General features: G+C 38.0%; 1 protein-coding gene across 1 annotated transcript in view; it reads left to right on the plus strand.

Annotated features, from left to right (window-relative positions):
• Positions 1–253: 253 nt before the first annotated feature.
• clmpa (CXADR like membrane protein a) overlaps positions 254–22,870 on the plus strand; it is a 73,681-nt gene continuing 51,064 nt past the window's right edge. Inside the window, exon 1 of the mRNA XM_055207832.2 lies at positions 254–574. Within this exon, the coding sequence (XP_055063807.2) occupies positions 547–574 (28 nt within the window). The 5' untranslated portion in view covers positions 254–546. The remainder of the gene's footprint in view (positions 575–22,870) is intronic.

The following is a 22,870-nucleotide window of genomic DNA, read 5'->3' on the forward strand; positions in this document are numbered from 1 at the left end:
GACAAACCCAGCCAGCTGAATTAAATTAAAATGTTCATATTTGACCCAACAATGAGTTAAAACAAACTCGATGTACACTGTTTTAAACTGTACATTCTTAAAAATAAAGGTGTAATATTTGTTTATGTGTAAGTTAATTAAAATAATATTAAGGATCATCTATTATCACCCTGAAGAGAGCATCTCACTGTACCAGCATCCTGCAGAGAAGTAATGTGCATGTGTCCCATAAGAAGAAAGTGTTCTCCTTTAACTGCAGAGGTCTCCACATCCCCCCACACACCTTTACCAGCTTGTGGTTCCTCCACACACACCGAGAGAGGGAGAAGAAGGAGAGGAGGAGGCAGATACGCATCTTTCTTCAAGTCCGTGAGAACTTCAGGCGTTTTTGGAGATCTCAGAGATGCTCTTCATGCTCTTCGGTGCTGATGTCGCCCTCTTTGCCGCCTTAACAAAACTGAGAGATCATTTCAATGACTCAGTGTGTTTATACTGAGGGGCAGAGGACTCGTTTCTGCAGGATTATCAGTGCAGTCCGGAGACGTGATGTCACGCGCGTGTTCTCTGATCTGGGGTAAGTTATGATTTTATTCTTATCGCGTGTAGTGGTTACGCGGTTAGTTCTAGAGATATAAACGAGTGGTCAGTAGACTTTGTTGTAGTTGATTTGGTTAACGATGCACTTTTTAAGATGCCGACATGCATACTGTAGGATATGCTTGACCGCAGTCTCTCTGCGCTGTTTTATTGATGCATTCATGAACGTGAATTTAGTTAGGATTGTAAACGCTTTTTTTCACAAGTGCTATTATAGAAGCTAGCGCCTTGAAATACTTTTCGCAACATCGCTTTTACAATGTGAAGAGTAAAGCCTACTGACAAATGAACGCCGCGCTTTAATTTAAAGACGTAAAGGTTTAAATATAGTTTAGTTTTTTTCTCTCAGATAAATAGACGATGGATGGATATTTGGATGGATAGTAATGTAGTTTTAGTTTTAAGAGTTTTGCTCAATATTAAATTAGTAAATTATATCTTTCTGCCAGCTGCGTAAATTCTGCATCACCTACTGTACGCAGTGTAAACGCAACTGTACGTCGTATGAAATGAAAGGAAATTTACGAAAGAAAAGATAATTTACATCTATCTATATATCTATCCTGTTGTTTTTCTCTCTCGTGTTCTCTCTGTCTGTCTAACAATTGCATTGATTGTAATTTGACTTATGGTAAAGGACATTTTATTTCCCTTGGCAACAATTGTTGCTCTTGAGTCCTGCAGTTTCAGAGGAGTTTTATTCTGAACGCGCGCGCGCACGCACGCACACTGGTATATTAGTTAAATTGTTCTCTCTCCTCATTTTGCTCCCAAAGTTCACCCACGATGAAACTACAATGGTAATGTGCCAAACCAAACTGTGTTATTATCCAGCAATGTACACCATCATGTATTGAAGGCTTAATTCTAGAAGAGCTGGAGGGATTTGTGACTTCTCTAGGAAGGCTAATTTATTTTTTAAGGGTCTCTGCATGATGAAATACACATTTTTTTCCAAGCAAACTATACAGTTTCTTGATTATTTTTCAGTACATTTGCATTCATCCATTTGGCAGATGCTTTCCTCCACAGTGCGTCTTATTTCTTTCAGTATCGTACACACAGCCTTTGTGTTGTTAATGCAATGCTTTGGTTAATGTATGGTTCATTTTCTACTTTAGTGCCTTTAGTGTCTATTACAGATGTATATTATATGTCTTTAATGGATGGTTTGGGGCTGTGTGCTTGTGGTGCCATCGGCCCATCAGAGTTGTCATGACGTACAGTGTAATTGACTAAACCTGTGTAGTTTGAGATGGATGTCACGTGACATTTACACCTCAGGTGATTGACAATAAATTCTGTCAGGTCATGTCAGCTAAACTGGCGTGTACATGGGGAAGGTCATGTGCCAGCTGACAAATTGCCATTGAATGGAAATAGACAGACTTGGTTATTTCACATTCTTATGATTGCAATAATTATGATGTCAATATCGAAGTCATTTGCATAGCAAAACATTCGATTAAATTGTGTAAGTACACAAATGATTTCCTAAAATCCCGTGTGTTGCAACACTCGCCTAAAGAGAGGAAGATTAGTCTATTTTTAGACAGGATCTCCAGGGGCAGCAATGTATCTGTCAAAAGATGATCTGGGCATTCGAAACCAGAGGTCAGGACACAACATCTTGCTTTGTGCTGTCTCTCTCTTTCTCTCTCTCTCCATCTTTCTCTCCATCTCTCGGTGTATGTCGCTGTCAAATAGACTTTAGTTGAGTTTTGAAATATCTCCTTACTTGACCTTTGTGTCTCTGATCTTAACCATGATGAGGTCACAACCTTTCCAATCCAGGGATTTACTGTGATCTGTGTGAATTGTGGCATCTGCCTTTAAATGTCACAAATATACACACACAGTAGTGTTGAATATTCATCTGGAATTGAGCAACAGTGTGATATTTGGATTGTCATAGTGATTATTTTGTTATTTACTGTATGTGTGTTCTCTTGATAAAACGCATTCAGATGTAATAATTTATTCATTATTTGTGAATTGTTTGCTGATTCAGTGTTTCTGCTTACATTGTTGTTTTTGTTTACATTTATGCATCTGGCAGATATACTTTTATTCAAAGTAATATCAGTATGTGATGTGTGTTCCCTTGGGATCAAACCCACAACTTTTGCATAGCTAAAGCAATATAATGCCAACTGAGATACAGGGAAAGCTTTAGTCACCAGTTATGTGTTGCTTGTATTATCATTAATGCAACACAACACTGAGATAAACTAGACTAACCTGTGTGTGTGTGTGTGTCTGTGTGTGTGTGTGTGTGTGTGTGTGTGTGTGTGTGTGTGTGTGTGTGTGTGTGTGTGTGTGTGTGTGTGTGTGTGTGTGCCCAGTGCCCACAGGGACTCAGTACGGTCTTTCTTTAATTAGTAGAGCACATCACAGCACGCTCGACCCGTACTGAGAGCTGTGTCATACTGTTCAGAAAAATCACAGTGACATCTATTCAAACACTAGACACACAGCGTCTGCAACATATATCTTTTGGACACACACATACAAACATCATCTTCACACATATTTTGTACATAAGAGTAGGGGAGAGCAGGGGGCAAGTACCACTTTTCAGAAAAACTTAATTTAAAAGATAGTGTTTAAGACACAGATATATTTTTGCTGTGGTCAGTAACTTACAAGTGTGTTCTGTCAATGGTGGAATTTTAAACAAATGTAAAACGATTTCAGTATAATTTCACTTTGAACATGAGCAGCGCATTGATACTTTTGACTAGGGTGACCATACGTGCCATTTTTCCTGGACGCGTCCTGGCCAGGATTTTGGCGCGTCTTTCGGAAGTCGTATTTGTCGACCGCACATGTCATATAGGATTATTATTATTATTATTATTACAGAATGCAACCGTTACATGTTAAGGTAAGAATGAAACTACAACAGTTTTTAATTGAAGGGTGTGTGCGGTCAACAAATACGATTTCCGGAAGAAGCACCGAAATCCTGGCCAGCCCAGGACGTGTCCGGGAAGAATGGCACGTATGGTCACTATACTTTTGACCCTGTCAGCTGGGACAAAAGTAACACAAAAGAACAAAATAGGTTTTTGTGTTACACTTGTTTTTTTGTAAATAACTTGACTATGACCTTGTTTATGTATAACTGCAAACATATTTTCTCATTTATCTTTGCAAAAAATAATGAAATTACATTTTTATTTTAAATTTAGTTTCATCAAATGTTTTAATAGCAACCTGACAATACAATCGAAAAAACCCCTATGAAAATTAAATTTAATCAAATTAGAATAATATAAATGTTTGATATAATGCAACAATATTAGCAACGGGACAAAAGTAACACGTGTTACAAGTGCCTACATTTGAAATAACAAAAGATATGTGAATCAACCCTAATGCTGCGTTCACACCAGCCGCGGTAGAAGCGTCAAGCGTGAATGATTTCAATGTTAAGTCAATGTGAAGATGCGTTGATGCACGTCTGGAGGTCTCGCGGCACGAATGAGGTGCTTAGAGTGGCGCGGTAGATGTGATTCTGCCTCATTTGCGCATCTAATTCCACGAATGGCGCGAATTGAGCATTGCCGCGGGAAACACACAAGTTGAAAAATTTTTAATTTGGCGCAAAAATGCACCGCGTTAACCAATCAGGAGCTTGCTTTAGTAGTGACATGATTACAGGAAGCAAACGGCGTCGCAGAAGCCCCTCCCATAACGCTAATTGCCGCCTGAATGTCTCGATGACTAGAATTTCATGCATGGTTTTCACGCGCGAATGAAGTAAACTCAAAATGTTAAAACGGCAAACTAGACGTGGTAGAAGCAAATTTAACGCCTCAAACGCGGCTGGTGTGAACCCACAGTAAGAAGGCAAACTTCAGGATGTGTAACAGCACTAAATAACATGTAGATTGATCAGTACTTTAACACAAGAAATGAGAAACACAACACGTTGTAAGCAAAATTACAGATTTAGCAATTTACTTATCATGGCAGAAAACAACTTTCTGGAGCTAGACATGCGAAACGATGATGAAATAACACGATATTTGTCACACATTACTTTCCTCCGCGGTTTCTTCCCTAAATTATACTTGTACACACGTGTGCATGTGTGTGATGGTCTGTTAACCTTTGATGGGTGTCATTACACTCTTAAAAATAAAGGTGCTACACAATGCCATAACAGAACCATTTAACAAGAAGTATTTAGTTTTTTTCTAACACCTTTTTATTATTATTTTAAGAGTGTAATGTGTGATATTGAACCTTACAGCTGTATTCAAACCGAACTAAGAAATGAGAGATTTTAACATTTTCTGTAAAGTACCAACAATAATGCTTAATTGTATTACACTTTTTCACTTTTAAAGTCCATTATGTGACTACTGAAGCAGAAATTAAAAGAAAGAATAAAAAAAGGGTTATAAACACGTTTATGAGATCTTTTAATCTTGATTAATGTTGTTAATGATGTTTTAAACACCCTGTTTGGTGTCCCAGTGCTCTTATAATAAGTTGGTCGCCATTGCTTTGAAGTGTCTCATGACCACAATCCGACCTACAAATCTCAGACATCAGTGAAGCAGATTGTGAAGGAGCGTTAGAGACCCAGAGCTGAAATGATCTGCTGCACTCCTGGTTTTCCCGAGACACCGTGAAATGGTTTAGATTTACAGTAATCCAAACCACATGCTCTCACCTCATGCTTGCTTTGTGGAAAAACCAAATATTTCTTTCAGGAATATTTAAGTGGGGGTTTGTTTAAGGGTCACCTCTGGATTTATAGGCAGCGGGCGGGATGATGAGATGTTACCTGAGATGCTGGCAGAGATTTGTAGGGTGTTTTTTAAGAAAACACTCCTGTTTTTTTTTTTAACTTGGTATCTAAAACATTTATATTTTCTTTTGCTCTTGACCACACAGAAGATGTTTCTTTAAGACTCATGTTTCTCGAAAAAATATAGGGGGAAAACAAAGACTAAGACTAGAATGCTAGTTTAAGCTTTTAGTAGAAAGAGTGAAGGACTGAAATCACGTCAAAGGATTGCAAATGATACTCTCAGTGCTCTAAACATTTATTAACTCAGCTGTCCACTGCGATGTGGCGTCCGTCTGTTAAATGAGCACGAAACCTTTTAAATGAACAGCGAGACAAACAAAGAGTGATTGATATGTACTTTTTTTTCCAAAGCAATTTTCTGCATTATTTGCCTAACTTAGTGTCTATAAGACACCATCTGTGTCCTGCTGTTGACTGACACAGAAATCATTTTGATTCCTCCTTCCATTTTTTATAGGATTATTCAAACGTTTAACTAAAAATAAAAATGCTGTTATTACATCCATGACTGACTATTAAATTTGTACGTTTTGCACCAAAAAAAGTAGTCACACAATGTCGTATGTTGGCGCACATGCTGCAAAAAGCTAATGAGTATCTCTCTCTCTCTTTCTATCTCTACTATGTTTTTAATGAACAGATGGCACCACATTTTTTTCCTGTTTTTTTTACGAATCATTAGACAAAACTTCTTATTGAAATTGAGCCGTACCGCTTCACTGCACACGTGTATATTTTTGCTCACACATGTGTTGCATCGGTGCGTTCTGTTCACCTACAGAAACAAAAACAACAGCAGTGTGCTGCCACCTCAGATCCATTATTCATTTACCCCTAATACACCCAGAAGAACAGCACACGCTGGATTTGGAAATTTTCTGGTTACGGTTCAGGATTTCATTTGTATTTAAAATGAACTGTTCCTTTGTACAACAAAGAAAATGCTCTGCCCTTTAAATAAATAAGCAGAAATTTGAGAGGATAAAGTCTGGAGTATAGTCTGTTTTTTTGCGTGTACGCGAACATACGCACACAGTTGAACACACAGCCTTGCAAAGTATAGTTTATTTGAAGAGTATGGTTCCAAAACGCAATAAATCTATTTCGACTAATTTGGGTAAAAACGTGTTTTCTATTACAAGAAAGTGACAAGATGAAAACCACTATTTTCTGTTAAAAATTTTCACAAAGCATCTTTAGGTTATAATAACATTAAAAATTCAAATCCATATCCAAATGGATATTTTTTTCCACAATATGCAATAAATCTATTGAACCAATATATAAATGTGCATTCATCTTTGCCATGTTATATTCATTTAGTTGACTAGTGGTATACACTGATAAAAAATAAGCATAAATAGCTTTAATTAAAACACTTAATTTGTCATATTAACACTGTCATTGCTGCGGTTATACTTGGGATGTCGTAGCTGAACTTTTTCGACAACGCTTCGCTGTAAAATGTTTTGGTTCTGCTCGATTTTCGTTGACTTTGAGTAAAATAATGTAAAGTTTTTCATAAGATCCCTTGTGTTAAATGTGTTAAAATGTCAGAAGCTTGATTGTGTTGTGTGAGAACAAGCAACAGCCGGCATTTTTCCTTCGCCCGAGTGCTTCTCATGTAAATTATTCGATTTTGATGGCTTATGTTTTTTCCTCGCCACAGAAAACTACCACAGGTTTATCAATGCCATCAAAAGTGTTATTTTGTTTTTGTTTGTTTGTTGATCATGAAGTACAAAGTAGATGAGGAAAACTAGGATTCTTTGTGTATTCGAAGCACTATTATTGTTTACAATGCGTTGAATGGGGCTTTGTGATTGGTTGAGCGCATTTATTGCATTCTGCAGAGAAGGAGGAATGACGTTTGCCGCGTTTTGAAAAAAAGGGAGAAAAGATGACAGAATAACACGGCGGAAATCGGATTTTGTAAAAATGAAGAATTGACTTTTTAATACTGACCTGATACAATACTGATTTTGGTGGTAACTAATAAAAAAAAGGCGTTAATTGTGTTTGGGTCACATACTACATTTGCCTGTAGGCGCATGTGCGACATAAAGGTACAATGTACGTGAGCTGTTAAAAATCGACAAAAATTGCTTCACGCGCATTCCGTGTACACGAAAAAATGGACTATGCTTCGGCCTTAAAGAGGATAAAGACAGATTCAATTCAACCTGATCTCGCAGAAATTTATACATATTTTATAAGTTGGCTAATTCCTATGAATTTGTGGAAAAGAAATAGTACAAAAATGTATGATAATAAGAAAAAAGCAATAATACGCTATCCCTAAACCAACGCCACGGGGTGAACGCAAATCATAAAAAACAACAAATTGGTGGTACAAATTTATGCAAATTAGTCTCCCCATAATATACGTAAGAATTGCCATGAGATTGTGTTGTTCGAAATTATATCTCCATCTCAAGATGCGTCTTATCTGCCCTAAATAGTATGCACAGAATTTGAGGTGCTGGATGGTATTTTGTTAGTTTGTCTTTGCAACAGCTGTTTTAAAATATATAGACTTAAAAGTAGGGTATGAACCAATACAAAATTTGTGTGCTGATACCGATATTCGGTTACTTTTCGATTCCTTAGTACGATTCCTAACTTTATTTATTTATTTATTTATTTATTATTTCATTAGCCTGACGTTGTCATACTCAATTCTAGTCAGAATTTGAGTCTGATACCGCTCCATTGAGCTAAAATTATGAGGCGTGTCTCAACCGAAAAATGCATCTGCACTCTATTGGATAGACATACGACCAATCAGAGCAACGCAGTGTGTGATGTTGAAATGGCGTCTTTAGCAGCCTGACCGAACTGCTAGTAATTTCGCTACAATGACACTAACATCATTGTAATTATACTAAGTCTGAGTTAGCGAAGGTACATCAACACCTACTATGTTTACAACATTTCATTTATATCACAACATTAAGTATTTACTAAGTCATACAGTAAGACTTTCTCTTACCATTTGTACGTTAGGTGAACTTCATCCACGACGATAGCTATACGTTGGCTTGAAAAATATCGGAGCCTAGCATGTCCCTCCACTTATGCAACAGTCACGATTCCAAGCTTCCGAAAAGAAGCTGGCAACGACCGCTAATTATATCCATCTCGTCGTGCACGCCGAGTTGCATCGCCGTGATACCCATTTCAGTTGCTTCTTTAACTTTGTCCTCCATAGCAAGGACAGTGAAAACATAAACAAATGCCTTGATCGCGTTTCTCTGTTCCTCTTTTTAAATCAATGCTCTGTCGATATCTTTTAGAACAGACTCAATGTCAAAATCCACACATCTGAATTCACCAGCGGCAGCCATTTCATTGTAAACAGATTCAACACACGCGCTCTTTGGTGACGTGGTTGATACATTACTGTTGATCATCTGTCCATCATCGTATAAAGCCCGCCCTCACAATTTGATTCGTCGGGCGGTTTTGGTATTCGCATAGTAGCTCCTCAACGGTGAGTCCCCAGACCGATCTTCCCCCGTTTTTCAAATTGTGGTGGGCGGGGCTAAGATCGGCTGGCACCCAGGCTATTATTTCATGAAATGCTGATGCGTTCTTCCACTTCTTTTAATTGCCAGGATATAATCTGGGGATTGCCAGGATATAACTGATCAACATCTGTTTTTTAACAATTTGCCGTTGTCTGATGTTGTGAACAATTGCTTTTATCTGCCTAAACCGATTATAGGCCAATACATCGGTGCATCTCTACTTAAAAGTAAAGTATGTTCTACCAACTCAATAAACAGAAGTGTCCAATAAATGCAAATAATTTCAATACATCTGTAGCACAGCCGACAAAAACTCCCCTAATTTCTCCTGCTTTAGAGTCAGAAATTGTAAATGGCCCAATCTGAAGTCGCTCGATTAAATATAACAAGTGAAATTTCCACTGTTTCCACTTTTAAACTGCTGCATTACCGTGTAAGTGGACCAGTGAAAGGTCTGCCTAAAATAACCTTAATCTCTTGTCAGTAAAAATGAGTTCACCCGCCCAGCCTTCACGAGCTGACACCTTCCTCCTATTGTTAGTTAAATACCGAGGGCTCGTGTGTGAGTGTGTGCTTTGAAAAGCTGTATTTTAACAGGACTGTCTGGTGTTATTTGCCTCACGGAGGTGGACGAGTCTATACAGGTGCTGCCGCTGTCTCAGCGGCCACGTGTCGGGCTGCCGTTTCCTGCTGTGTCTATTCTCAGCGGCTTTACCTTACCGTTCATGCGGTGTGACAGCTTAACTGCAGCGCTGAAACAGACGAAAGGCGAAGGTCTCCATCAGATGCCCGGCCTGCCTCAGCGTGTGCTGGGATCTGGCATTTAAAGAAAGGCATGCCATTTACAGCAGAGGAAAACAACATCCACAGTGAAATCTGGTGTGGGATAAAGGTTATGTTGGTAATATTATTCTTTTTGTTTGATTTTATAGAACGAAGAGTTGGCCGTTTGAACTTTTACATGACTGCATTTGGCAGATGGTTTTATCCAAAGCAACTAGCAGTGCACTTGATCTATACATTTTACCTGTATGTATGTTCCCTTGGATTGAATCCATGACTTTTGCATTGGTAACGCAATGCTCTACCAAATGAGCTACAGGAATTTAAAAACAAAAAGTATGGAAAAATACAAATGAGATCTTTATAGTGCAAGGCCATAGCTACGCCTTACTCAGTCCGCCGCCACTGCATCTTCTAAATGAACTTATTAAGTCTGTACTTGCAGTTTTAAAGTAGCTGTTGGTTACACATGGACTTTTGGCTTTGATCATCTCTGACTCTTCTGCCTCCCGTGGCCTTCTGTTAGGTTCGTTACAGTGCTTGAGAACTAGTGAACGTTGTTTCGCTGTCTCATTTAGTCTGACATCATTTTAATCTAACCTTGTTATATGCTGAAGACTGAAATACAGCTTCAGGGTTCCTGTCCTCCCCTTGTTGTAATGCAGAAATGTACATGACGCAGAAGATTCGAACGAACATTAACTTCTGATCTCGCTGCTCTCATGTGAGATGTCATACCGTGCCGGGGGGACATAAGGTGCTTGATACAGAGAGTCTGAATGCTTTGATGAGACATCACGGAGAACATCGGCGTTAGATGCGAGACGACCTTGCATTACGCAAACTTCTCTATACGTAACAGAATGACTGTATGGATTCAAGGCACATCTTAGTGCTCGAGCAGAAAGCTCGCTGAGGGGTAATGGCTCTGTGTAGATTGCTCATCTCATGCTGTGAATGTGTGAGAGACAGATGTCAAGGTTGGCTGACGTGCAGTCGCAGTGCATTTTGAAGTCAGCGTGTGATCTTCAGTAGAGAGGCTGTGTTTAAATGCATACTGCGCAGTATTGTGTACGCTGTGTGCTGCTTTTCAAAGTTTGCAGGATGCAACAGTCTCATAAAATGTGCATACTATGCATTCTGTACGGTAAGTAGTATGCTACTGTAGTATGTAGTTTTTTCTTCACTTGAGAGCACAGGCAGGTGTTTGGCAGATCCGTCTCTTTCTCTCCTCCTGTCTTGCTTGTTCGTCCTTCCTGTCTGTGTATCTGTTCTTCTATGCGGTGCTGCCTCAGCTGGATAGGTACTTCTGAAAGGACATCATCAACCCCCCCTGATGTGTTATATTATAGCATGTCTTGTTCCCCATTTAAATGTCAATTGGACTAAAGATGCCATCACTGCACCATGATGCCGTCCTCCATCCGTGACACTTTTATGTGAAGCGGATAGAGGCTGTGATCACAGACATACGCCCTCCCTTATTGTCCTTTGAATGTATGTGTGCATGTGTGTGTGCGTGTATTACCCCATATGGCAACAAAAATGCTCTAAAAATAAATAAATGCTCTAAAATATATTTCAAAATATACAAAATGGCACAAAAATATATGTACTGGCATTTTTTTACAACATTTTTTTTTACAAAAAATATTTTTTACCAATATATTTTTGGCAATTTTTTTTGTGTAAATTTTGAAATATATTTTAAAAAATAAACATATTTTAGAGCATTTATTTTCACGTGCATTCATTGGAAGAAAAACTTTGGATTTTATAAACCTGTAAACATTTAAATTAAATATATTTTCAAATGCAAAAATATTCTTATAATTTTATATTGTATACATACTTTATACATTTTATACAAACTTTTATATTTTGGCCAGGAAATATATATTTTTGCTGTTTGGTTGTAAAATTAGAAATGTTTTTGTTGCCCCTGAAATACATTTTTTAAAATATATTAATATATGAAGGTTAAAACTAAACATATTTCAAAATTCAGAAGTTTTTTTGCAGTATAGGAGTACTTGTAAACATGGCTTTGTAGACAGTAGCTACGTTTCCACTACCGTTGCGCAAATTGAAATCGCAAATTGAAAATGCGCCTAATGGAAACATGGCAAATTGGGATGAACTCCCATTTATAGCAAAACTTTTTAAGGTTGTTTTTCAGGCAATTCAAGCATAGAAAGTATATATCGCAAAACTGCAATGGAAACGAAAAAGTTTTTTTCTTGCATTTACAGATCATGTATAAAGTCACATGATCATTCTTTAAATATGGCAGGATATGTTTGATTCGAGGCCAAAACAGAAAGAGCCTCATGTGGCGTCACAAGAACCGACAAGCGCATAACATCAAACTACAGCTAGAGCGATTTGGTACTCGACTGCATGTCATCCGCATGTCGTTCTGCATGGCGCCGTATGAAGTCGAACACACCCGTTGCCATGGTTTTTGGAACGACTTAACGCAAGATAACAAAACTACGTTTTAGTCGCATAACATCGTTTAATGGAAACGCCGTCATTTTGCTGTCAGCATTTAGAAAATAACGCTAGTTTTGCGCAAACCGACACACAGCTTAAGCTTAATGTTGGCACCTTTGCAGTCGCAATGGATAAAAGCATCTGCTAAATGTACAGAGCATTTCACCACAAGTTGCGTAAAGAAAATTACTGTACATCTATTTTTATGATCATTCAGCTTACAACAATGTAATGCAATGATTGCTTTTGTTCAACTCAGCATAAATTGACAGTGAGATGCTGTACTCATAATCACACACTGCGTGCGTCCCTATTTTTAGCAGCACCTTTTTTTATAATGTTACATGTGCAGCTTTTCTGACCTCATATTTAAAAGGCAACATAAAATATTTGTACATGTACGTCGTGTATGCATTTGGCAAACGCATTCATCCAAAGTTACATTGCATTAAAGCTAAGCATTTATCGTGTGTGTGATCTCTGGGATTGAACCCATGACATTCACGTTGCTATCGCAATACTAAGCTACATTAACATAAAAATTAAGTGTAAGGTATTGAAAAATTCACACAGCATGGGCATTTTTAACATGGTAGGAACTTAATTTAATGTGATCAAAATATATTTCTTCTCTTTTTTTGGCTGCAATATGATGTATTGCATGTAATGTAAAGGTGCTATTGTAAAATCCTAATGATTTTTATTGCAGACTTGAATCCTTTTGTTAATGCACCAGAAGTCAGCAGCTTTTGTAATTGATGTCTTTTTTAATGTTTGTTTGTTTTCCTTCTCCTGCTTCAGTAGAGATGTGCTTACTCAAGTCAATTAATGCTGGAAGAGTCCTCACAAAATCAATGTAAAACTGCAGCGCTCATTGCATTGTTTCCTGTCGCTCAGTCACGCTCTCTCTCTCCCTTTCTCTCTCTCTCTCTTTGGTAGTGAACCGTAAAAATGACACACTCAGCCTGACCCTGAATTTTGTCCATTTTAGCAGTAACGCCGTCATTGTTTCATGGTATTTTTGCTGAGCCATCGTTAAGTGCTTCATTTCTGTGTTTGCAGAGCGCATGTGTTTAGACTTTACAGTCATATACTCTTGTATAAAATGGGCTGTAAGACGCATAATCAATAATACATAAATTCTAATTGCTAAAGGTCTTTTATTGAGCCCATTTCCATAGCAACACAATATCAGTACATCCCTAAAGCATCCGACTCATTTTATTATGAGGATTGTTTAGAATTGAGTCAATTCCCAACATAATGCAATCCATTCTAACTGCACAAGGGAAATTAATGAACAATAGGGATTAAATACTGTGATTAATGAAACTTTGAGCATGTGAAAAAGCATGCGAAAGTTTCATGGGAGCACATGAAAATAAACTTTAGATTTTTTTACTCCAATGTCACCTTTGGGGCTCGGTACATATCTGACCCAACCATGGCTTAAAATAATGCAGAATTTTGGCTTAAAACAACCAAACATTAGTTAATGTAAATTTTCTTTACCTAGTTTATAAAGTTTTAAATATGGGCATTTTTTATTATAAAAGTGCATCGATAACCCTCGAAAGCCCTTTATTAACCCACTGGAGCTGTGTGGATTACTTCTGTAAGGATGGATGCACTTTTTTGGGCTATACTATAAATCTGTAGCATCATTTAAAGGGGACATATCATGAAAATCTGACTTTTTTAATGTTTAAGTGCTATAATTGGGTCCCTGGTGCTTCTATATCAACCTGGTAAATGTAAAAAAGATGAAAAAAATAGGTCATTGAAATTTGGCCCCCCATTGTGATGTCAGAAGGGGATAATACCGCCCCTTAATCTGCACTATCCAACCACAGGACTGCCATTTAGTGCAGAGATCAGCTCATTTGCATTTAACTCTTTCTATGCCAGCGTTTTTAAAAAAGGTGCCAGCCAGCGCCAGCGTTTTTAATGATTTTCACAAAAGTTTAATGCCTTCCAGAAAATGTTCTTCTTCAAATATATAAACATATACCAAATGAAAGAACAGACCCTCTGCTTTCAAACAAAAAAAACCGTTTCATCCTACCTTCAGCAGTTCTTTTGTAATCAGCTTTTGAATATGGATAGGTTTCTGCAAAAACACCACATTTTGAGCAAAAAGCAGAGATAATTCAATTTTTGTGACGGACTTTTCATAGAGATCCCATTCAGAACGATCTTTAAAACAGACACGGACATGCAGCAGCTTGCCATAGGCCAATACTTCCGGTTTTAAAAAGTTGCGCCACCTAGTGGATAATAGCGGTATTGCGGAAAGACGGAAATACTCGTCATTGGCGGGGAAGCGTTTTCTCTTGATTGACGAGATATCTCGTCAATGGCGGGGAAAGAGTTAAAAGGACACATCCAAAAATTTGACATTTTTGCTCACACCTACAAAGTGGCCATTTTGACTTGGTATAATAAATTATTATTAATAAGGTATTTTGAGCTCAAATCTCACATTCGTATTTGGGGACACCAAAGTTTTAAAGACATTTTCTAATATAACTTAGATTGTGCCTGTCTGAAATATGATAGTCATATACATCTCGGGTTATGGTTTGAGGAGTAAATCATGGGTTAATTTTCATTTTTTGCTGAACTGTCCCTTTAAATTGCCCATCAGTCCTTTAGTGTTTAAAACAACACACAGTCCACACGCTGACCAGATGCTGCAGGTGAGATGATGTCACTGCGCAGGTGTTTGCATGCAAAGACTAAACTGTTGTGGTAAGCATCCCACGTTTTATCTGCGTTTGGTGTGAACAACATCTTACCTGATGTGCAGTTGGCATTCTGGTGGTTTTGGGATTATTTTGATGGCATTGTAATGAGCCGCGCTATTGTGTCTGCTCATAATAACTCCCTGAGTGTTTCTATCTCTCTCCCGTCTCTGGTGGATATCAACTTTGAAGTTCTTCCACAGTGTTCTCGGTTCAGTTATTTAGTTTCGCTTTTAGACGCTTCTGTTTTTGTCTCACTCTTTAAAAAAAAGAACAGAAGAGAAGCGGCTGAGCTCCAATTAAGGCAGAAACTCATTAGGAAAAGCGACAAATTTCGTGGCACCTACGCTAAAGGTGTGCGGCGAGCAGATTTGTTTGTGTTTTTAAACTTTTTGTTTCTCTACTGCATTTAATGGTGGCGGAAAAGTATTGCATATTGTTTCACCATGAAGCATTGCGTTAGCCTCAGATTAATCAAATGAAATGATTTATGTTGAAGCTGCTCTTGTTGCTTTAATACAAACATTCTTCACCCTGAAAAATGTAGATAGTTGCCACTGAATATTTTACTACAGAGAGCTAAATCCATTGAAAACTTACATCATAGGCCTTGTACGTTACAGTTGCAGTCCTGTAGCTTACTTATGGCACTTTCCATCGCATAGTACCCCACGATTTGGGTCAGGTCGGGTCAGCTCACCTCACTTTGGCTTGGTTAGCTTTTCCATCGAGTTTAGTATCACTTCGGAGTGGGAGGGATTATAGGCGTGTTGTTATATTTGCGCTGCCTACAGCTGTGACATCATACAAGTGAGAATGTCGTTGTACATTCGCAAACATTAATTTATTTTTCAGTCCGCCACAAAATTAAAATTGACCACCACAAATAAATGTTTGCACATCGACAGTTTTTGTACAAACACCCGTGGCGTCAGTCGCTGAGCCTCGTTGCATTTAAGCATGCGGACATGCGCGTTGCAAATGTGTCGCCACAAACTCCAAGTCTTGAAAAAAACTGTTATGGTGTTCCTGATTCTCAACCTGTGGATTTTTTTCGTCGCTAAAAGGGAGTTTGGGAACTTACAGCAGAGCACAGATAACAACATGTTTGCTTGAGACAGCGCAAGCTAGCATGAAGGTAAAGCTAATCTTTTACATTATAGTGATGACGCTGGTAGTGACGATTCTCTCAGACCCATCAGTGATCTACAGTGTTTTCGCATCACATTTTGGTATCAGCTCGGGTTGCTTGGAACCCCAGCCAAGGTGGTACTAAAAAAGTATTGGGTACAACGTACTGCACCCAGTGGAAAAGCCCTCAGAAGTAAGCTGACCCAAACCAAACCGTGGGGTACTATGCAATAGAAAAGCGCCACTAGGCGCAGATATGTATACATTTGGTACCAATATGTACCTTTGAAGTACCAATACGCTTCTAAGGTACTAATATGAACTCTTAAGTTGCAAAACTGTACTTTTTGTACATATTTTGACTTTTTCGGACAGTGTCAACCATTTTTGGCTGACCCTTTAACATTCATAGAACCTTTCTGTTTCACAAAATGTTTATTGTACTTGACAAGGGTTCTTTAGATTATACTAAAAAAGAAATGGTTCCTTTATGAACATTTGACTGAATGGTTCCTGTATGGCATCGCTGTGAAGAACCATTTGTAGCAGCTTCATTTTTAAGAATATATGTAAAATATGGTCCCCTACTTTGGTCACGTAAGGTTACGTTTGATTATATTTTAAGCATTGAAAGCAAGATTAAGATATCTTGTTCTCGATTCTTGTGCATTGTTCTGGTTGAAAGCTCATGGCTCCGAAGAGTCTTTGAATGTCCCCCACACATTCATTTAGTGTCTGATATTAATGAGAGGCTACAGCAGAATTAATCACATCTTTGTGGTTCTTCATTAAAACGCAGACTCTCTGTAATTTTGCGCCTTTCTTTAATAATTCTACTTAATGGTATAATTCAAGCATTTATCGCTCAAGCACGGTGAACAATGTTGGTTATATTCTTCTGTGATGAGATTCACTGTGCACTGTGAAGCTTTTACTCACTTCAATAAATTCTGCTAATATTAGGACGATGAGGTGTTCAACAGGAAAGTTCAAAGTACAAAATCATTTGTGGCGATATATTAGCACAGATAATCATTGCGCCCCTTCTCTCAGTTTTATAGTACAGGTACAGTAAAGCATTTACTGTAGAATGGGATTTGTTTAAGCACTTAATGTGTTAAAGTTTTATTAATATATGCATTATTTGAGCTGTAACGTTTGACCCAGTCTGTGAAAACCCAGCTAAAGTCATTTTTTTGTGATTTACTGTGTTCTACATAAAATCATCCTACATTATGTAAAAGAAGATTATGTGAAAGTATAACCTTGATATCTTTAAAGGGCACATATTATGCAAAATCCACTTTTACAAGGTGTTTGAACATAAATGTGTGTTGGCAGTTTGTGAACACAACCACCCTACACTGTAAAAAAATGTACTGTAATTATCCAGCTGGTTGCCAGTAACTTACTGTAAAAGATAAAGACTGAAAATGTTTCATGTTCTTTTAACTTTGAACAAACTGTTGCCAGTAAATAACATAAATGTAAAATTTACAGTAAGTTACTGGTAGCTAGTTGCCAGTAATACCCAGTAATACTGTAATTTCTACAGACATTTTTTGCAGTGTACAATTTAAAAAATCCACCCTCTCTTTCTTTTTTAATCCCTATTAAACCAAAGCAGTCTCATTTGACATGATGCATTGATTCTCTTGTTAATGTGACATCACAAAAAACAAAGCTCCGCCCACAGCCACTGACTGACTAGGTAATTTTACCCCAAAACATTTCTAATTGTGTTTGTTAGCACATTGTAGCACTAAACAGTCCTTCCAGAAGTTTTTTTGTGATTGTTGCAGTTAAAAGTCCTTGAACTTGCCGCACGTTTTCTTAAAAATGCGATGGAATATCTGGGATATTTATGCAATTTTATGCGATGAAATTGCGGGAACTTGACAAAATTGCGGGAACTTGCAAAAACTGTGTGAACTTGCAAAAACTCGGGACTTATATAACATCTTGTAAAAATTGCCATAATAGGTGCCCTTCAAAGGTGCAGTGTGTAATTTTTAGAAGGATCTCTTGACAGAAATGCAAAATAATATACAAAACTATATTATCAGTGGTGTATAAAGACCTTTTATAATGAACAGTTATGTTTTTATTAACTTAGAATGAGACGTTTTTATCTACATATACCGAGGGTCCCCTTACATGGAAGTCGCCATTTTGTGCCACCATGTTTGTACAGAAGCCTTTAATGGACAAAATGGGCTACCGTAGCTTCTCTATGTGATTAAAAAACGAGGGGTAAGCAGTAAACTGAGCCGGTGGTTGCAATTCACCAGCACTCCACCATTAGATGCTGCTAAAATTTACACACTGCACCTTTAATATTTACTGAGCAAGTAATAACCTCATTATTAGATTATGAGGCATTAACCTGGATTTCACAAAATAATATTAATGCAGTGCGGGACTTTTATTCTAGGCAGAAAGCATTGAGTTCTTCATCACTGATGTAATTCCTGTATTTGCATTTCCTTACTTATCCTTGCTTATATGAATGACTGAAATGGAGATGTTAACCATTATTTTCTCAGCCTCACCATTCACCATTTCTTTCATTGTATGATAAAAAGATGCAATTAAAGTGAATGGTGACTGAGGGTGCATTCGTTTAACAGAATTAATTCTTTTGTCCTTCTGTAGTAAGGCATTACAGTAATACAAACCTCACCCGAGCTGAGAGAGCAAGATAGAGAGAGCCTGGTCACAGCGGGCTGCAGGATGAATCTACAAGCCGCTGATCTGAGGCCAGTGCCGTTGGCAGTAGAGATGTTTAGCACTGGTCCTGTGTCACCTCTGTGAGCCCAGACGTGGCACATTGACTCACAGGGGGCTGGAGGGTCTTCAAAACCTGTTTCTGCCGTTTGTGAAAATGTGCTCCACAGCCCGAGTCTCGAATCGGTCACATATGTTCGCAAACATACCGGCCAGCATCCCTCATTGGCTGGCACATGAATCTGTGCTGTGAAACTGGGCATCAAATGTTGCAAAACCACAACAGATGAGAACAGATAAGCCAGCATCGCACGCGCCTCGTGGGCACTGGCTGGAAACGCAGATGTCCTGCGAAAAATAATCATTGGATTGTAAACAGGCTTCTCATTAGCGACACACTGATTTGATTAAGCTTGATGGCTGGAACGGAAAATGATGCGGATGTGGCTTGAAAATTTTAATTTTCATAAACCTTAACGTGAGGCTCATTAAAGAAATGTTTTGGAATGCGAACAAGTGTATCCATTAGACTTCAAGAAGGGTTCAGAGAAACGTTAGAAATAGGGTTGGGTATGAAATTGAAGTTTTAACCAATGAAATTTTAGTATTGTGACACTGAACATGGACTAAAAGCACTGAGGTGTTTCCTATCTGCCTCATGAGATTTCTGACAGCTTTCAGACTAACAGAGACGGATGCATTGATTACATTTGCAGTTTTCCATCTCTTCCCTCCCCTTACGTCCGGCTGGATATCTCACTCTCTTCTTCTTCATCTAATGCTTTCTCTGACCTCGTCTTCTGTTCCTTTTGTTTTTTGATATCTCACTCCATCGCACAGAGATGATTCAATTAAGAGTGGACATATACTTGTGTCTCACTTCCCATCTCTCTTTTCCAGGGCTAAACCATAAGGCATTAAGGAAACAATGAGGTAACATTTTCACATGAGACAAAAAAATAAAAAAAACTTGCTATTTCTAACAGCGTATACAATTAGATATCATAGCAACTACATCAAAAAATATTTAATTAGATACTTAAAGGGATAGTTCACCCAAAAATAAAAATGATGTCATTTACTCACCCTCATGTTGTTCTAAGCCTGTATGAGTTTTTTTTTATTTTGATGAACACTAAAGAAGATATGAAGAGTTTGGTTCCAAAACGCGTCAAACGCCATTAAAAAAAATAGTTACCATCAAAATCATTCTTAAGTTTACACAAAATCCAACATCCGTCGTGTTATTTTGTCATCTTTTCTCCCTTTTTTCCCCAAAACGCGATAAACGGCAGTCTCTGCAGAATGCAATAAATCAGCTCAACCAATCACAGCTCACAATTCCACGCATGGTAAACAACAATGGCGGCATGTTGAATACACACGTAATCCTAGTTCTTCTCATCTACTTTGTACTTTGTGATCAACAAACAAACAAAAACAAAATAATACTTTTGATGGCATTGATAAACCTGTGGTGGTTTTCTATGGCGGGGAAGAAACGTCAGCCATCAAAATTTAATATTTACACGAGAGGCACTCGGGAGACGGAAAAATGACGGCTGTTGCTTATTCTCAAAGATAGCATCAAGCTTCTGTCATGCTAACACATTGACCCCAGAGGATCTTATGAAAAACTTTCCATTATTTTACTCAAAGTCAACGAAAATTGGCAGGACCAAAACATTTTACAGCTGATCGCTGACAAAAAAGTTCAGCGACGACGTCCCAAGAATGACAAATGCAATAACTAACTAATTTGACAAAGTAAGTGTTTTGATTAATGCCATAAATGTTTATTTTTTTAATCAGTGCATACCACTAGTCAACTAAATGAATATAACATGGCAAAGATAAATGCACATGTATATATTGATTCAATAAATTTATAGACTTTTGAAAAAAAAACTTGGATTTATTGCATTTCGTGAAAAAAAAATCAGTTTTTATAATACATCTTTGGAAATCAAATTATGGATTTGAATTTTTAATGTTATTATAACCTAAAGATGGTATGTGAAAGTTTCTAACAGAAAATAGTGATTTTTATCTTGTCACTTTCTTGGTATAGAAAACACATTTTTACCGAAATTAGTCAAAATGGATTTATTGCGTTTTGGAACCAAACTCTTCATATTTTGATAAATAATGGTTTGCACACAGCTGCCGTAACCATTGACTTCCATAGTAGGAAAACAAATATTATGGAAATATTTTGATGAATGATTAAGAAGATATTTTAATAAATAATGGTAAGCATGCAGTTGACGGTACCCATTGAATTCCATCATATTTGTTTTTCCTACTATGGAAGTTACAATCAGCTGTATTTTTTATTTCTGTGAATTTTGGTGAACTATCCCTTTAAAATAAATTGATGACATGAAACATCTGAGAAAGAATGCAATAAGGTAAATTAACTTAAAATCACCTAATTAAGATAAAATGCCCTGAAAATCAGTAAATGCTAATTTTTTTATGTACAATGTATGCCAATGTAACGTGGGATAAGCATTAGAACAATTAGACAGTTCTGTCGACTGACCCAAACCTTTTTAATACTGATCCCGGGTTAGTCAGAAACTTGCCATCCATTTCTCCAAACAGTATTCTTGACTTTTCATCATTGCTTTAATTCAAAAGTGTATATAATTGTGTATACATTTTTAATCCTAACATGAATCGAACCCCTGACCCTTGCAATGCTCTACCAACTGAGCTACACTGCATACGCTAGCTTGGCCATCCCACTCATTCATTGATTCATTTATACGTTCATTTGTGCTCACGAATCGAATCCGTCACACGCCGCTAAACACAGTTTATGTGTAGTTCAGGATGAAGAGATTAAACCAGCGTTTGTCCACATTGAGTTTCACATTTGTCCAAACTCAATATCCCATTACCGTCGTAGCTCATAACATTCAGCTTTGATTAGTTTAAACTGTCTTCTTGTGAGGGTGGGAAGTAATTGCAGTTTACCGCAGTTAAGTCCGTAGACCCCTCCGATCGGCACAAAGGCCCGATCAATTTCCATATCCATCAAAACCGGTTCCTTCTCGGATTAGCTGACAAACCGGCTGATCTATGTGAGCTGCTGTGGTGGCGGAGGCGGATTAACTTCAGGTTTGGGTCTCCTAACTCACACGAGCGTTGGAGACCTTCCACCCACCTGACAAATGTGAAACGGCCGACGCTTTGAATGATGATCACGACGAGCTGTGGCTATCCATCTCTTGCCTATACAAATACTATGTGACATATCGTATTCACGTCGGATGTGCCAGAGATGTTGTTTTGTTTTTGTGGGGAGCAATGCCTCGCTCTGCATTTGGGTGTGAAGCTGAGGTCAGTCGATGAGGTCTGTCGCATTCCTCACAGATCTGCCAGAAGCGAGCTGTCATTCTGCTGACTGCACATGGGGTTGTGTTATGAAAGTATATTTGTGTATCTTCGGTGACTTGATGGTGATGTGTCCTCGGTAAAAAAAGAAATGGAGAGGGAATTAAGAGTGGAATTGTCCACTAGTGCTTTGCGCATGAGTTACGATGCATTAGAGAGACACAACAGCTCGGTGGTAGAACATAAATCCGACTGCACTCGGTATCGTAAACCTGGCAGGATATCAAACGGCACCATAGTGCATGATGGGAGATGTTATTGGGTGCTGTAAAAATTCATGTGTGTTTCACTATAGTGTGTTTGTTCCCTTCCATTACTCAGAAATCCACTGTAATCCCTGCTGAATAGACCGGCATGCTGTGCATTGGATGCTGGTACCCAGCATGGGTTGCTGTTGTATGCTGGTGGCACCCAGAGCAAAGAGTTAATGTAAGCAGTAACTTTTTCTAGATGTTTTTTGTTCCCTAAAGGAGGAATAAAAATAACACTGTAATGGTAAGCGGTAAATGTTGACATAGAGTAAAACTATTGCGCTATAAAAATGAATGTGGAGAGCTTAGCCCAGCAAATTTGGTCTTGGTATTTAATAAATAATGGATTTGAATTTCTGACTTTTGGTTGTGCAGGTGCTT

This window comes from Misgurnus anguillicaudatus, chromosome 12, assembly GCF_027580225.2.
Source record: "Misgurnus anguillicaudatus chromosome 12, ASM2758022v2, whole genome shotgun sequence".
Taxonomy (NCBI): domain Eukaryota; kingdom Metazoa; phylum Chordata; class Actinopteri; order Cypriniformes; family Cobitidae; genus Misgurnus; species Misgurnus anguillicaudatus.